Below are 17,602 nucleotides of genomic sequence, written 5' to 3'. Positions count from 1 at the left end.
TTTTGTTTTTTTTTTGTTTTTTGTTTTGTTTTTTGTTTTTCAAGACAGGGTTTCACTGTAGCTTTGGAGCCTGTCCTGGAACCAGGCTGGTCTCGAACTCACAGAGATCCGCCTGCCTCTGCCTCCCGAGTGCTGGGATTAAAGGTGTGCGCCACCACTGCTCGTCAGAAGTTTTTTTTTAAATATTTATTTATTTATTATGTATACAATATTCTTTCTGTGTGTATGTCTGCAGGCCAGAAGAGGGCACCAGACCTCTTTACAGATGGTTGTGAGCCACCATGTGGTTGCTGGGAATTGAACTCAGGACCTTTGGAAGAGCAGGCAATGCTCTTAACCGCTGAGCCATCTCTCCAGCCCCCTCGTCAAAAGTTTTTAAGGTCATAAAAATACTCTTTTTCTCCTCCAGAGCTAAAGATTCTGTCCAGCCATGAACAATGATGTGAGGAAGGGGTAGGCTTTTCGTCTACGTGTTGGAAAATTGTTGGAATGTAGACTAACTTGGTGCCTTAGTAGAAAGTAGGCTGTTAATCTGTAGGCTCTTTTGGGCATCCTTGCCCACTAGAATCGTAACCTTTCCCTCTGAACCTACTCTGTAATTACTAAGACTGTTTAGGCTTTTTAATTTTTGTTTTTGGTTCTTTTCAAGTCTTGAAATAAGGTAAGGTAGGTCACTTAGTTTCCTTTTTCATTCTCAAAATTGAGTTTGACTATTCTACATCTTTTTTGTTTCCATGTGAATTTTTAGTATTTTCCCCCTTGATCTGCAGGTCATTGAACCCAAAGCTTCATCCTTGCTCTAAGTGCTCTACCCACTGAACTGTACTTGGCTGGAGCTCAACATGCTGAGACATTTCAAGTCGGGAAGACTAGACATTAAATAAGTATAATTAACATTTCTTCCTGGATGTTCTGGGATCTCCACCCTGTTCACACCTTTGTGGTTCACTTTGGATACTTTAATTTGGCCTGTCTTCAAGTTCACTGTGTGAACTGATAAAGAATGACTTCAGGACATAAAGCTGGTATAAAAATCTAGTTTACAAAGTAGTACCGTACGTAATAAAAAGGATTGATATGGTGAGAGTGGGTGGAGATATATGTTTGTGTTCATAGCTGTAAAACAACAGATTAAAAAGGCAAGACGCTGATAGGATGGGCAGACACTTGTTATGTAGTGTGACTTTGGAAATGTATAAACATTTACATGATGGGTATAAAATTTAAGGAAAAGAATAATTCTTAAGTGGAAGGCACAAAGAAATAGATCTGTCTCACATTGCTGTCACTGCTGGAGAAAGTGACTATTTTAGGTGACTTTCTAAGGGAGTTTCCTGAGTGTCCTCATTAGATAGAGATGTAAAGAAATCTTAAACGTTGTATAATAATCTTAGTTTTAGAAATTACATTGATATTATGTTAGACTTTTTTCTATATATAGTAAGATCATACAAGTGACTATTTAAAACCAGTGTTAGAGGAAGGGACATGAGAATAAACCAGAGTTATAGTGCACTGAATGGATCCCACCCCCACCCCCAACCTGTCCAGGACCTGTGATGTGATTTTATTTGGATAAAAAAAGGTCTTTTGTCAGATACACTTACAGATCTTGAGATGAGGTTGTTATGAGTCTTCCTGATGAACCCCCAGCCCAGTGCCCTTATGGTAATGTTTGTGGTAATGCATGACAGCAGCCCCAGGAAACTAATAGAAATAATAGACATTAAAATGAAATACTTAAGCATTTAACCCGATTTAACTTTAAGTAAATGTGTTTTAGGTTAAACACACAGCCCTAACTGATGAGGGAAAGTTCCTTTAAAGAATTATAGATAATAATAGATGGAATAGACTGAGAAAGTAACCCTAATAAATAGATCTTGCCACTGGTCATTAAAGGGTGATCAATCATATTGCATAGAAAGATGATAGAAGTTCTTAGCCTGCAAATTGGTACAGCAGGTAGAACATTGTTGGCTTATAGATAAATAATGTGATACAAACCACACAGTGTCTATTGATGGAGGTTGAAATAAAAGCTAAAGTATGTATAGCTAACCTCCTGTTGTGTGGATAGAAGAATAAATTTATGAATTTATGACCCCACAAGGAAAACAATTAGAGAATGTAAAGTCACATAGATGTTACTTCCTGAATCAGTTTTATGAAGAAAAACAAAAGTTGAGGGTAGGGACTGTTGTAGATTTAAAGTGACTCAGGCAGCAAACTATCCAAATGAATTCCATTGTCTGTTTTGCACCTGGACTCAAAACAACCATAAGATGAAATTTTCCTTTGAACCAACCAGGCAAATGATGGATAATAGATGATTCCAGGCTTTGATAAGGATCAAGAGGAGGATCTCTATACTCTTCTTATGGGTACTAAATTAGAGAATTGACATAGTTATCAGAGATTTACTTTTTTTTTGTTTAAGGAAAATTAAGGTAGTACCACACATATCTTAATCATTGCAACAAGTGGGATAAGGGTATTACTATTTCTAAAAGTAAATAATATTGTGTAAAAAAAATATGTTCCAACAGAGTCTTATAGACATCTGTGTCTCTGTCGGGATTGACTACCCCATGAAACAAAAGATGCAGTAGGTAAAAAAGATAAAGACATGGTATTTGGGAAATAACAACTTTAGCTCACAGAGGTGAAGGGAGTTCCTAGTGATGCTGCCGGTCAGGGTATTGTTAGTTCAGTTCAGAGTGGAACGATACACTGCTCTAGGATGTGAGTGTACAGAATAAAAAAACAGTCCATTGAAAATTTTTTTTTGATTTGTATGATTGAAAATTTAATGCAAGGGACTGGCATAGTTTTGGTGGTAAGTGCATAGAAAATAAGTGAAAAAGCAAGTTAATTCTGATGAGTACCAAAAGGTACACAGAAACATGCTTACATAGTAGTTTCTGGTCTCATCAGATATTGTACAAATAAGTATTTATTACAGCTGCAAAGTGTTTTTCATAGTAGGGGAAAGAAACGTCAGTGGTGATGTAAAGGTCAACATTGTCCATAGGGAAATCAGTAGCTAATGCCTGCACTTGATGCTTGAAGGGTTACTGTTACAAGCCTGTTCTTTGACATAAAATAAAAGATATCAGAGAATGGCATTTTGATGTAGGAAGCAAAATTGTTCTTAATTTTGTTGTGTATATTACTAGATAACAGTAAAGGGGCAGGAGAGATGGCTCAGAGGTTAAGAGCACTGGCTACTCTTCCAGAGGTCCTAAGTTCAATTCCCACCACCACATGGTGGTTTACAACCATCTGTAATGAGATCTGGTGCCCTCTTCTGCCATGCGTAGGCATAATAAAAAAGAAAAATCTAGGTAACAGTGAAAACGGGTGTTAGGAATAGGTAGGATTAAAGCTGACGAGGTTGAATAGAGCCTTTCTCCACAAGTGTGCTTGATTTTCTTTATTCTTAATGAAAATTTAAAAACCAGGTGGTAGTGGTGTACATCTTTAATCCCAGCACTCGGGAGGCAGAGGCAGGTGGGTCTCTGTGAGTTCGAGGGCAGCCTGATCTACAGAATGAGCTCCAGGACAGGCACCAAAGCTACAGAGAAGCCCTGTCTTTAAAAACCCAAACTCTGTGAACAGTTGGTTTGTGTATATTTTAGGTCTCCCTCACCCTCATTGTTGGGAGGGTTGAATCCAGAGCCTGTTCATGTTAGACAAGTAGTCCACTACTTAACTATGTATATGCCAAGCCTTGATTTTTTTGCTAAATCTTTTGAGACTAGAATGAGGTTCTAAAAATGTAAGAAAAATTGATCTTTGTGAAAATATTTTAATTATTATCAAGTGTTAATTTGTAAAAATTTAAGAGTAGAGAGAAATGGCTTTAGTAAAATTGTCCGGAGCATTTATAAAGATTTTTATTTGAAAAATTATATTTGCCTAAGATTTGAGTCATTCTGATTTTTAAAAGGATTTGTTGGTACAATTCAGCATTTTACTGAATATTGATTTCCAGATTGAAGAATTCGAATTTCTGTTTGCTATGGTTTGCATTCGATAGCATGTTGAAAATCACTACTTTAATTTAGTTTTAAAATTAATGTTTCAATATCTTTTCTAGGGTATATTTCCAGGCTGTTTCTGAGTGTGGATTGTAACCTTTGGTAAGAAAATGTCGTCCATCTTGCCATTCACTCCGCCAGTGGTGAAAAGACTTTTGGGATGGAAAAAATCAGCCAGTGGGTCTGGAGGAGCAGGTGGCGGGGAACAGAACGGACAGGAAGAAAAGTGGTGTGAGAAAGCCGTGAAAAGTCTGGTGAAGAAGCTAAAGAAAACAGGACGATTAGATGAGCTCGAGAAAGCCATCACCACTCAGAACTGCAATACTAAGTGTGTCACCATCCCCAGGTAAGTGAGGCGGGGCCGGGCATGTGGAAGGCACCTGGAGAGAGGGCATCTGTACATAGTGCTTGTTAAAATACAGTTATTTTGTTCTCTTTAATCCTGTTTATTTTATAGTTTAGTTTCTTGAGTAGTGAAGTTTAGTCAAGCAATACTGAGATTTGTTTTATTTTCATTACTTGAAGTTGTTTGCTATTTTCATCTCTATGATTGAAATTTGAATAGAGTCATTGAATGGAAGGGAACCGGATGCCCATAGCTATCGCTGACAAGTACTGGCTAGTAGTTCCTTCTTCCTTGGTCAGTCAGTAAATAGTTAAAAGTGCTGCTGTCTCCTGACGAGATACACGCTCCAGCAGGGACTGTAGGTGAGGCCGTGTCTCAGAGACCGGACTTGTGCACTGGAAGGACCTGTTTCTTACAAGGTTGGAATTTTGAGTAGAATTTTAATCATTTTATAGCTAAGTACCACAGTTAGGATCGTGGCAGGTCATTTGAAAGCATGTTCCAGTGGTTTGTGCGTACATTACAGCTGCATGTGTGTGTCCAAAAGACAGAATGTTCTGAGTGCTGTAGGCGAGGGCTGGCTGTGCTTGTTTCCAGGGAGCTTTGAGAGATACACACTCGGGGCCTGTAGTGATGGAGCCCAGGAACACCAACTTTCCTACTTGTCAGATGGAGTAGATTGTTTCTGCTTTGTTTTGTAGACAGCCATTTTTACTTTGTTTATGTATATCTTAAGCTACCTTTCTTGGTGTGTGTATTATTTTAGACAAATGGGGACGTAGTGATGAGCAGATAGAAAGTTCCTAAGTCAGTTTACCTGTTGAATAAGTGAACATAATTTGAGAAAGCAATGAACTCAGAAGACAAGTGCAGGGGTGGTATGCAAGCATGTGAGGCGGAGGTTGCACAGCTGTTTTGGCTGCAGAGGTCAGATTTGAGCTGGTTGCCAGGGAGACAGTCTTGTAGCCAGGGGAAAGGGCCAGTGTAAAGATTCCAAGGCAGAAAGGAAGAAAAAAACACTCAGCATTTTAGAGAGCTGGGGAAGTTTGAAAGTGTGACTAAATAACATAAGGAGCAAATAAGGACTTTTTTTTTTTTCCCAAACTGCCTTTTTAAAAAAGATTTTTAAAAAGTGTATCTTACTGAGTTATCTTGGCCAACAGAGAAATGCTGAGGGGAGGAGAGGTGGTGGTGCTGTGGGCGGGTGCAGGTGACAGTCTAGTGCAGGGCGAGCAGAATTGGACTGACGGCTGTGCTGGGTCTCAAAATGACTACAGCTGGCCTGTGTTTGAAGTGGACATCACAGGACTCACAGCAAATTGGCTAAGATTAAGTCAAGTTTTGCTTGTTAAGTTTTCATTCTGTGGTTGGTAGCATTTAGTTTGTAAATAATTTAAGTGTCCACTGCTTGGCTCATATGTGCTGGATTTGCTGTTGAATTGCTTGCTTGTTGTGAAGGAGGTAAACTTACGTAATTCTGCAGGGATAGTACTTATTAGGAAAGAAACACGCCCAGGGACCTCCATCCAAAGGAAGCCCTGGGAAGCTTTGTCCCAGGGAGTCTCTGTGGTAGAGAGTAGAAATTAATCAGGAGAAACCGGTTTCAACAGGAGTAGCACTGGAATGGAGATGGTAGAAGTTGGGGACAAGGGACTGGTGAAGGATTTCTCATTCCCAGTGAGAAGATATCCTTAGAGCATAAACTGAGGGGCTAGTGATGGTGGAGCTGATTCTGAAGTTAGCAGGAACCCACAGCATGCTGTGCAGGGACATCAGACTGCACTTGAGTGTGACTCGGAAGGATGGAATTGTTGAAATCTAAATTCAGAAGACCCAGAAGGCAGCTTAATTTTGTTATCTTACAGTTTTGTTTTTCTAGTGGTGCTAAGGATTGAATAGAGGGCCTACACGTTAGGCAACTATTCTGCTCCTGACTACATCCCCCACTCTTAGTGTTCTCTGTCTCCCACCTCCACCTGGCCTATTAGTCATTGCTTAACTACTAAATATCCTTAAACAGTAAGTTTTAATCTGAAATTCAGTCACCTCAGTTATATAGTGTAAAAGATGGGAAGTGAGCGTGGGAAAGGTAATTTCAGCTACCTGAGTTCATGAGTGTTGTGGGTGATCTAAGGCCAGTTCAAACAGCTATCTCAAATGTGATACAAAATGTATTTTACCTCATTCACTTTCAAATGCAACTAAGTTGTTAATACAATAAATACCTTAAGACTTTACAAGCCTAAAATTACAAGGTCACTTGGTGGAGAACATACTGGCTTACAATATAGCAAGTGTTTACAGCTAAAATACTTGTTTTGTTGACTTGGAGCAGTTTCCCCCTTTTTGCCCTTTGCCCCACTAATACAGAGTGGGATTAAAATTGCCCAGAACAGCCCTGGCTTTCTGTTCTCCTACTCCCCCACCTCCAGCTGCCTCAGAGAGTTAGAAGCTGGAAAGATAGCAGCACTAGTCAGCTTTCTTACTATGCTGGGCAGTGGAACAGATGGCGCAGAGCAATTTATGTGGAACTGGACCAACCTGGGCCAATCAACACAGTTGCAGGAAATCCTCCTGTCTCTGCATTTTTAAGAGCAGGGAAAGGGAGAAAACTCAGTCATAAAATCATAATGGGAATTGAGTCAGGGAAGAAACTAAAAAATGTTTAGTATTTTTAGCTATAATAAAATAAAGCAAAATCAAAACCTCTGATGGGAATGGAGTTATAAAAGAACAAGTTATGGACCTAAAATGGCCATAGCCATTATGCGTACATGTGTGGGAACCCAGAGGTCAGGTAATAACTAAAGAAACAGTCAGAGACTCCTCATGTTCTTGGCAACGATTTTCACCGAAGAAAACGTGATACATACGTCCTGCCTCCAGAACTGTTTACTTAGAAACATGGAAGCAGTATGTGTATGTGGTTGAAGGTCAGCCTAGAATATACTGTTGGAAAAAGTATCACAGGTCTTCTCTTTCATCCAGTTACCCTCAGTAAAGCTCATATTGCTTGTTAGGTTGGTGTTCCTTCAGGACAATAAGTTTCTAGTGTGGTCATTGATACTTGGTTTTTCTTTTGCATCTTCTAAACTTTTAAACATCAGAGTAAAGAATTTGTTCAGATTGTCAACTTCTTTTCTGGTGTCACATTCATATGCTTTTACATGTCTGGGTAAATGAGGATACTTGGAAGTTATTTGAAACCCAAACTGTAGTATTCTTTTATTCCTAAACATGGGTGTATACTTCAGAAGAGGCTAATTCTCCCTCCCATTTATGCATTGTGCGGGTTAAGTGTGGTTCTGGGTGGAGCACTAATGGGGGAGCTCTTTGATTGCCTGGTTTTGAGTTAGCTTACCCAGTACTGAGACTGGATCCTAACAAAGTGGATGTGGCTTTGACTTTACTGCTTCCTCGTGTGGGAAAGGTGGTGGTGTGTGAATATGTCCTGTTTCTGCCCAGAGAGAGTTGTAAGATACAAGCCTTGGCCATGAGTAGAGTCTATTTGGTATTTTTGTTGTTGTTGTTAAATATTTATTTATTTATTATATATACAATATTCTGTCTGGGTGTATGCCTGCAGGCCAGAAGAGGGCGCCAGGTCTCATTACAGATGGCTGTGAGCCACCATGTGGTTGCTGGGAATTGAACTCAGGACCTTTGGAAGAGCAGGCAATGCTCTTAACCTCTGAGCCATCTCTCCAGCCCCAGTAGAATCTATTTGAAACAAACACATACTCCACATCTTCACTTTCCTTTTATGTTTTTCAGATGGATGTGCATTAATTGTAGACATTTAATTGTATTACCCATCCTACATAGAAAAGGTTTTGTTAAGGCAACATTGTATTATGTAAAATTTAGTTAATTCAAATATATAGTTTATTTGTAAAACCAATGCGATCAGTGACTATAAATTCAAGAGTAGAACTTTGAGGTTATAAGTAATGATACTTTTTATCAGCCTTAGCATGCAATTACAGTTTTTATATGCTCTGTTTATAAATTGTGAAAGTGCTTGGGTCGTGGTTAAGCATCCTATAAAATGCTTTGAAAGGCACTTATGAGACTCTTAATGGTTTTCAGATGCCTACATTATGGTTTTTAAGGTTTTCAAGGGGTCTCCTGTTATAACACATTCAAAGCCCATTTGTATATCTAATATATTCAGTCATGAAAGTTGTTTTAATCGTGCTTGTGTGTGTGTGTTTGTATGTGTGTACACACATGCGCACATGACACAGCATTCATGTGGCTGCTAGAGAACAGTGTCAGGTGGCATTCTCTCTGTCCACCTTATTTGAGACAAGGTTTTTGTGTTTTCCTGTTGTGTGTATCGGGCTAGCTGGGTCACAAGTTTTCAGGGAACTGTCTTTGCCTCCCGCCTGCCCTTAGGAGCTCTGGAATTAAAGGTGCTCATACTGTGTCTGGATTTTGGGTTCTGGGAATTTCAACTGAGACTCTCATGTTCTTGCAACAAGTTGTTTTTGCACACTGAGCCATTGCTCCAGCCCACACAGAATTTATTTTATTTTTATCATCACTCTCTTAGAGAAAACACACCAGCCTTAGGACCTTTGATCTTTTGTAAAAATTAGCAAATTATGCTCAGATTAAACAGCTCCTATAATATTAGTTTGTAACATATGAGGCAAGAAAGCAAAGATCTTTCTTGTACCATAATGTATTGTGTTGACTTCAGGGAGAAACTCATCCTAGGTAAAATAGTACTGACAATCGTTTTGTTTGCTTACTATCCTTAATCTGTTTCCAATTTTAACTGAAGCTATTTCAGTTTTCACACACTTTTCCTGTATAGCTAACTGCATTCTGGGCAGGTCATAATCATTCGGGACAGTCTTTAGGAGTACTGGTTACTCTTTTCTCCTCTGGTCTGTAATAGAGTACTTAAGGGGCTTGTGTAGTAGGCCCTGACGAGACAGGTAAGCACAGCACCTGTGGAAAGTGTAGCGGAGACATAGTAAGATACCACTTTAGCTTATCTTATATTACTTTAAATCTTCTCTGTACTTGGGCTAAAATTAAATGTCTCTACTATTGCAAGTCTTGGCATTCTTTTTTCCTTTCACTCCTTTTGAATTTTTAGGTTTTTTTCCCCTTTTGACACGCCTATTACTGATTTTATTTTTGTATTTGTGGTAGATGGTACCAGTCTATAGTTAAATATGTATAATAAGTTCTTCAAATGATCCTTGGTTTTAGTTTTTTATATGGAGTATAAAAACTGTCCATTTTATCTTTTTCATGATATGCTTATAATTACATTAAAGTGTTTTCCAGCTCTTAATATCTGGAACATTTTATTTGTCTACTAATACTGCCTGATTGTTGTTTAGATTATTACTCACATTTTCCTACCTCTTCAAATGTCATGTAAATTTGATTGTATTTCCATCACATAGCATAAAAACATTCAAAGACAGAAGAAATTGTAATTGGTGCAAATGTTAATTTCATGAAAGTAATCTACCAGTGTAAGGTAGATGGTGAGAGAGGCTAATCGAAATGTATTAGGTCTGGTTGCATTTTAATTGGATGTAGGTCTGTGTTGCCTTACACCTCATCTACAAACAGTGCTCTCCTGGGATTTTGATACAAACCTGATAGACTGTCATCTAATCCCTCAAAATCTAGCGAATTTACTTTTGTCTCTTTCTACTCTGAGTTTAGTTCTTTGTCATCAGCCTTAAAAACCGCTGAACATCTTGAAGGGAGAGACTTGTGAATGTCAAAAACTGTACTGCATTCTTTTCTTGAGGAGAGATGTCCCCCCCAGACTAGGGCTGGCCCTCAACCTGTGCCTAGAACCTACAGTGAACCCTGTGGGGAGACATGGACAGATGTTCAGTTCACTTCCAGAGCTTTCTCCCTTCACAGTTTAAGCTCATTTTGGATTCCATTACTCCACGTGCTCTCCATTGTCTCTGAACAAGATATTTTTCTTTTTTGTTTTTCTGAACAGAGCTGGAACATTGACCAGCTGTGTCCTGCTTCTGTCCAACTTGCTGGCAGGACTAACACTGTTAAGATGGAAGTCAGACCACAGATTTGAGAACAGTGGATTGTAACCGATGTTCACAGTTGAAGTGTCACAGCATTCCTGTATGACTTGCACAGAGGGTTTCCTGAGACAAGTGTTGTTACACATGCAAACACACTTTTCAGTCTGTGCAAACACACTTTTCAGTCTTAGAGTGTGTGTGTGTTTGTGTCTTTGTGTGCATGGGTATGCACATCATGTCATGGCACAGGAGTGATGGTCAGAGGGCAGTTTGAAGGAATTGGTTCTTGTCTTTAACCATGTGGGAACCTAGGTGTTAAACTTAGGTCATTGGACTTGGCAGCAAGCTCCCCTTTACCCATTGAGCCATCTTGATAGCTTAAGCATTATTATACTTAAACCTATCACTCACTTGTAGACTATGTAAAATAGAACTTGATTGAAGAGAGTAGGATCTGTGGTAGTATTTCTTCTGGTCTTCAAACTGAAGGTCTTCAGAATGATTTCTCAGTTTGTTTGGTGTCTGCTGAGGTTTGTGAGATGCATAGATTAGTACCTGACTTCTTGGAGAAGCTTAAAAAGTGAGAAGCCAGCCAGAGCTGTTCTTTATAGCATTTTCGTAAAGAAAGTTCATGATTAGAGTGGCCTGCCTTTTTGGGTATGATGGGCCAAAGATGCAAATGTTATGCCAGGGACTGAATAGATAGCAAGATAGCGAAAGTTATGTTGAAAGGAAGAGAACCCAATGCTGGGTCTGCATGATCTAGGCATAATGGCCTGAGAAGTTAGCTCCTGACCGAATGTAGAGGGAAGAGAATCAGCATTAGGGTGTTGGACTTGTGCAAGGCCTCACCTTCTTGTCAAATCAGAACCCTTGTTAATCCTGCACTCGGCAGGCTGTAGAAGTGGCACCTGGACAGTCCAGGGAAGATGGAGTATAGTTAAATGTTGTACAAGATTTTGATTTAGATCAGGCAGAATTTTTAATTCCTAAAAGTATTTGCCATTTATAAGTGTCTGGACATGACAGGAAACCTTGTGATAGCTTTAGGGAATACAGTTTGACATGTTAGCACTGGACAGTGGGAGGAGGGCTTTCACCAAGGCCAGCGTATTCCATGTGTTGTGTGTCTTCCTTTGGACCTGAGTTCCATGTTGGTGGATGGAGACAAACACGAGGTTGGAGGGACATTACAAGCATTTGTAAGACACTTTATTTTCAGAAAATATTTTATTGTAGCCATTTTTAATTGGGATTTCCTTTTATTATCATCATTCTGCCATTGTGTGTGCCTGTGTACATGTACATACAATATGTACACCCGTGTTTTTGGGTATGTGGAGGACAGAAGTGACAGTGGACAGAAGTCACTGAAGTAGAGCTCTCTGAATTGTAGCCCGCTGATTCAGGAAGACTTGGCCAGTCATCGAGTAGCAAGATGACCTATCTGCCTTTCCAGCACTGGGATTCCGGGCATCTGCTGCTGTACCTAACTTGTTCCCAGGCACTGTGTCTAAACTCAAGTCTGTCATGCTGGAGTAGCAAGCACTTCACCAGCTGAGCTGCGTTTTCAGCTTTGGTGTAGGCTTTGTTCTCAAGAACACTGCTTTGGGGTTGTTACCGGATATGTTATAGGAAGTGCGCTTTGGAAACTCCTGGATAACTGATCAGTAGATGCTGAAATGGGACCTGAAGCACGTTTGGAGACACTAACATCAATCATCTTGGCCTTTTCCTTTTAAAACTACCTTTTAGGCTCTTGCCTGTATTTCAGAGGATATAGTTTCTCTTAACTTTGCTAGGGTGGTAGGGGATAGGAAGGGGTGTTAATGGAAAATTATTTTCATTTAGGTAGAGGAAGATAGATACTAAGCAAAAGTTTATAATGAAAAAGTTAACTTAGTTTTCTCACGCCAGGCATGCTTCATGTCTTTAATCCCGGAACTCCAGAGGCAGAGGCAGGTGGATCTCTGTGAGGTGGAACCAACGTGGTTTACATAGTGATAGTGAATCTGGGCCAGCCACATAGTGAGACATTGTTTCAAATAAATAAATGAAAAGATTTTTCCCTGTTGCTTGTGTATGGTGGCTTCTGACAGGTGCATCTTAGGGATAAATAGAGGGCAGTCTGCACATTCCCTGAACAGTTAATCTTGGCATGTGAAAGCCCTTGCTTTATAAGTGGGAGTTGGTTTCCATTTGGTGGTATGCTAAATTTTGAGTATTTGTTGTTACATTATAAAGACATTTAAAAACCATTTATTTGTAGAGGAGTAGGTATGTAGAAGTCAGAAAACAACTTACATAAGTATGTGGGTCCCAGAGTTTGAACTCAGGTCATCTGGGTTGACTACAAGTTGCTCTACCCACTGATCCATTTCTTAGGCCCTTAAAAGCATTTCTTTACAACCAAATTAAAGAATTGCAGAAATCTATGCCTTGACTTTTACAAGATTCCATTTTTTATTAGTCATCCCTGTCTTATGTCTGGTGTATATTCCAGGTTTTTCTGCATCTAATTTGAAAGATTAAAGTGATGTATTTTTATTAGGATTTTTCTTCATTTGCGATACTATTTTTTGAATTGTTAAAGACTATATGGGAAAATAAAATTAGAAAGCCCATATGCTGTATTATTAAAGTCTATACTATTTTCAGCATTGGCTGTATTTTTAAGTATTTTTAAAAGCTCATAATTTTCAAGTGGCTTGAGATAGTCCCACAAACCATTTTTAGACTTGATACTAAGTTGTTTCAATGGCCAAGGATGTTGTATGTCTGTGGTAGTTTTCAAAGACAGGGAACATGTAGAAATATCTCAAGTTGCATTGTGACACCACTTATAGGTACAGAAAAAGATATCAAGAGTATTTCCCTTTTGGGTCCCTTCTATATCTTAAGTTTCCCCTTTGGGTCTGTCTGTATCTAAGAAAGGGCTATGCCAAACCAAAGAAGGGCACAGGCATTGACAAGGATGTCTCTAAAAGTTAGAGGTCAGTATTTGTTAGAAACATAGATAAAAATTGTTGGCATGAACTCAAGTGATGTTCAATAAAAGGAAATTACTTCATAATTGAGTATAATGTATATTATGCTAACTGTGATATAGGTATGTAACTTCCAATATTTAATTATTGTAATTCACTGAGTTGACAGCAGAGAAACCTGAAGGTTAAGATCAAACACATCTTAGCAAAACTCATAGTCCTTTTATACGCCCAGCAGATTGGAGTCTCTTACCTCATTAAGGACATTTAAGAAAAGAGATGGCATACATTTAATTATGGAAGACTTTAAGATCAGCAACTAGACAAAAGCACTTATTCCTGTGTTTTGGTTCATTATTTCAGTGGAGGAAGTATGAGTTCAGTGAGTAATGGAAAGTCTAGAAAACAAAGGTAAAGGAGTGGATCACCTTTCTTTCTGTGCAGAGAAAAGCAAATGAGTAAATTCAGCGCGGCACGGCTGTCCTTCACAGATGCATTGTCTACCTGAAGCCAGTAATATTTTACAAGTACTAGCTCAAACAAATGGAAGTGTGATGATAAGAAAACAATTCATTAAAATACTTAGGAATACAGTCTGCCTAAAGGATATAAGACCTAAGATCTCTCCATGACATTTCAAAGCTTTGCCAAGAGAAATGAATGAAAGGAAGGAAGAAGAATCAGATGTTATCTAGCATGGTCAGGTCTGTCTGTCTTTTAGACTGACACTGTGTCACATGGCAAGCTGTGTGAGCTGAAGTAGCATAAGGTGATAGAGACACAAACAAAATTTAGATCACATTTGCCAGTGGGAAGAAGAGAAAATGAATGATATTGTAGATTTTGCTTTTATTCACACAAAGTGCAGAACCCACTATGGCTGACCTAAAGTACCACAAGGCACACTGGGCACACACAGCTCTGAAAATGGAGACCAGACTCCCAGTAAAGAATGAACTACACAGGGGAGCCCCACATATTTTTAAATGGTGTCGTGTGTGAGGCAAGCAGATTTACAGCAGCCTGCTGAAGATTAAATAGATTATTCGTTTCTTGATTACTTATTTATTTGGTTTTTGGAGACAGGGTTTCCTCGAGCTCTGGAACAGTGGGTATATGTATGGAAGGAAGAGCTTGACCCTCTGTTCCACTGTCTCAGAAAATTCTAGGTGAATCATGCTTCTCACCCAGGAGTTAAAACCATAACATGTGTTTAGGGAAACACATTAGGGAGTCACTACATTTTATATTTGTGGCTTGGGGGTGAATAGGCTCTCTCTTTAAAGGGCACTAACGTCAAGAGAAAGTTACACCCAGTTGTGTTGGTGTTAAAAACTGCTCCCCAGAAGAGTTTTTAGAAGAATAGGCCAGAGAGAGAAAAATAGGTGAGGCATATTTAGAAAGAGGATTAGACGCAGAGTTTGTAAGGAACTCTATAATTCAGTAGTGAGAGATGGGTGGCTCGGGTTTTAAAGGGACAGATTGAGATATGTCATAAAAGATACAAAGGACCAGCTGGGACAGGGAAATGCAGTGTCACTAGAAAACTAGAACTGACACCGTAAGGAAATAGCCAGTGTACAGTCACCAGAATAATTAAATTGACTGTCCCTGGAGCGCTCAGGTAATGAGGGAGGAAGTACATCCACTCAGGAAGAAGAGTTGTCCATTTTCAGTAAGCCAAGCATTGCATCTGGTTATATCACAGGAACTCTAGGTAGTTCCCAACACCAGTCGGAAACTGTCCACAGTGGATGTATGTGTTGCATAGCTTTTGTCCTGACAGTTACAGCCTGCTGACAGGTTGGGTATGTATTGATCAGAAAACATTGACTAAAGAAACTGTTCTGTTCAGGGGATGGAAAGCTCAGCAAACACATAGAAAGAATTGTGCCCTGCATTAACATAAATAAATTTTAGGACCATTGTGTTGAATGAGTCAGGTTGAACCCCAGAAGTGTACAGTATATAATTCCATTTCTATGGCATTCAGGAAGACTCTAAGGTGAGAAAGAGAGTTTAGCAGTTACCCTGACAGTAGGGACTAGAGGGGTAAAACTGAGAAAGGGTCATGAGGGATGGTTTTTAGACAGTTAAAAATGACACAATTTATGTATTTTATAAAACTAAAAAAAACCATTAAGGTTTGTGCTATACAGTATAAATTTTGCAAGTGAACCAATAAAGCATAGTTAATGTGTTGATGTGGTATATATTGATGTGAAATGTCTACCATATCTTTTTTATCTTTCAGTATTGAGTTTTGACAGTGTGCTAGGCACATTAGAATATTGAGAAAATCTCCTTACCAAGTCCTTGAGGTGCTTACATTCTAAAAGGAGGTGAGGGGGAGGGAGGGAGGGAGGAAGAAAGGAAGGGAGAGAGAGTGTCAAGATGCCAATTTTGATGTATTTTTTATAAAAAGCAGAGGAAATACTCTGAGCTTTAGGCAATACTTTAACCTCGTTACTTTAGAGTAGAGATGAAGGAGAGGGAAGACAACCAGTTCATCATCTCAGGAGGAGAGTTTGTGGGGTGCAAGCAGAGCAAGGAGGGTTCTTAGTTACTGAGTGGACCTAGATCCTTCACAGGGCCTTTCCCCAAGTACAAGGCCACCAAGGAGGAACTGTTGGTGATAAAATGAGGTTATAAAAGGGAAGTAATCTGCGCCTGACAAATTGAAGGAACAATCAAGAATTTCAAGAGACCTTTTAAGAGATAGGGTGTTTTTTTTTTTTTTTTGGTGTGTGTGTGTGTGTGTGTGTGTGTGTGTGTGTGATGCAAGTAGCCTTGTACTTACCGTGTTGAGAGAATGGGACTCTGAATTCCTGATCCTCCTTTCTCCACCAAATGTGGACTTGTAGACATGGGCCATCTCTCACTCAAATTGAACCTAGGGCTTCGTACATAGTAGGGAGGCGATCTACCAGCTAAGCTATGTCCTCCACCCCCCTAGAAATCCTTAAAGCCAAATCTCAGAACTTAAAGTCATTCATTGCCATGCTGGGCCAAGACCTGGCTGCCCTGGCTGTCCTGGCTGTCCTAGAACTTGTGCCTGGTCTGTATTGTAGTTTCTTGAGTTAGAAGGTAGAATTTTATATTTTAATGGAATTTATTTCTTTTTCGTCAGTGAGAACTCACTCATTGTGTTCACCTGTTTCCTTTGCTAATATATTAAGACAAGAGCTCCAAAGCTCCTTTCTTGGTATGATAGAAGGAACAAGGAAAGTCCATGGAGAGGACTGGAAGGAGGGCACAGGTAAGCTCAGGGATTTGAGTGCCATCCCAGTACCTAGTCAGGTGAACAGAGATAGGTGAGTTCCAGACCAGAGGAGAGAAACTGTCATAAAAATACAGTGGATGTGCCTGGGGAGATGGCTAGTGGGTCAACCTGAGTTCAGACCCCAGCGCCCACATAAACACCAGTGTAGCAGCAGTGCAGTCTGCCACCCCAGCGTATCCCTATTGGGAGCTGGGAGGTGAGATAGCAGAATTTCTAGAAGCTCTTGGCCAGATCAGGTAGTGTCTGAGATGCCCTGTTACAAACAAAACAAACAACAACAACAACAACAAACCACGAAGAGAGGACAGACATCTGGGTGTCCTCGTTATCAGTAGGTTTCGTACAGGTGCGTAGCTCCTGGAGCCCAGCTCCCAAGGCTCTCTTCATGCACACACACTCTCTAGAGGTAGATGTCTTGTCCATTTGTGTAGGTTGGTGGCAGGTAGAGTATTCAGTTGTTTCTACTTTGTTTCCTTTGTTATTATGATCATCGTTGACTCCTGTATATCAAAAATACAAATTTGGAAATACTTAAAAATGAAAGTTTAGTCATCCCTAAAAGTAATTATGGCTTCTTAGTTACAGATTTCTTCCCTACAAATCCATATTAAATGAGTATATTACTCATCAAGAGCTAGAGTCTCGGGTGAAGCTTGTTTTGTTGAGGCTCTTCTCTAATTGATTGACCGATTTAATTTTGTTCAATTTTCAATCTGCTTTCATTTTTAAATGGGGTATCCTATATTCTTACCCACTTTGATTTGCAGAGGAGACATTCTCTTTAGACAAAGAACGTTATAAAAAACAAAATGCTCAAACAGTGGTTGTTTAGTTATAGTTGTAAATCATACAAATAGTATGAATAGAAAAACTAGTTTAAAGATTTGTTGGGTTTGGGCAGTATGTCTTTTTTTTTG

General features: G+C 39.4%; 1 protein-coding gene across 4 annotated transcripts in view; it reads left to right on the top strand.

The window, feature by feature from the left end:
* Smad2 (SMAD family member 2) overlaps positions 1–17,602 on the top strand; it is a 62,723-nt gene that overhangs the window by 17,372 nt on the left and 27,749 nt on the right. For all 4 annotated transcript variants that reach the window (XM_075968245.1, XM_075968243.1, XM_075968246.1 and 1 more), the window contains exon 2: positions 4,103–4,389. In XM_075968245.1, the coding sequence (XP_075824360.1) occupies positions 4,154–4,389 (236 nt within the window). In that variant the 5' untranslated portion in view covers positions 4,103–4,153. The remainder of the gene's footprint in view (positions 1–4,102; positions 4,390–17,602) is intronic.

The sequence above is a fragment of the Microtus pennsylvanicus genome, chromosome 4 (assembly GCF_037038515.1).
Source record: "Microtus pennsylvanicus isolate mMicPen1 chromosome 4, mMicPen1.hap1, whole genome shotgun sequence".
In the NCBI taxonomy this organism is placed as follows: domain Eukaryota; kingdom Metazoa; phylum Chordata; class Mammalia; order Rodentia; family Cricetidae; genus Microtus; species Microtus pennsylvanicus.
This window is presented reverse-complemented; position numbering and strand designations above follow the sequence as displayed.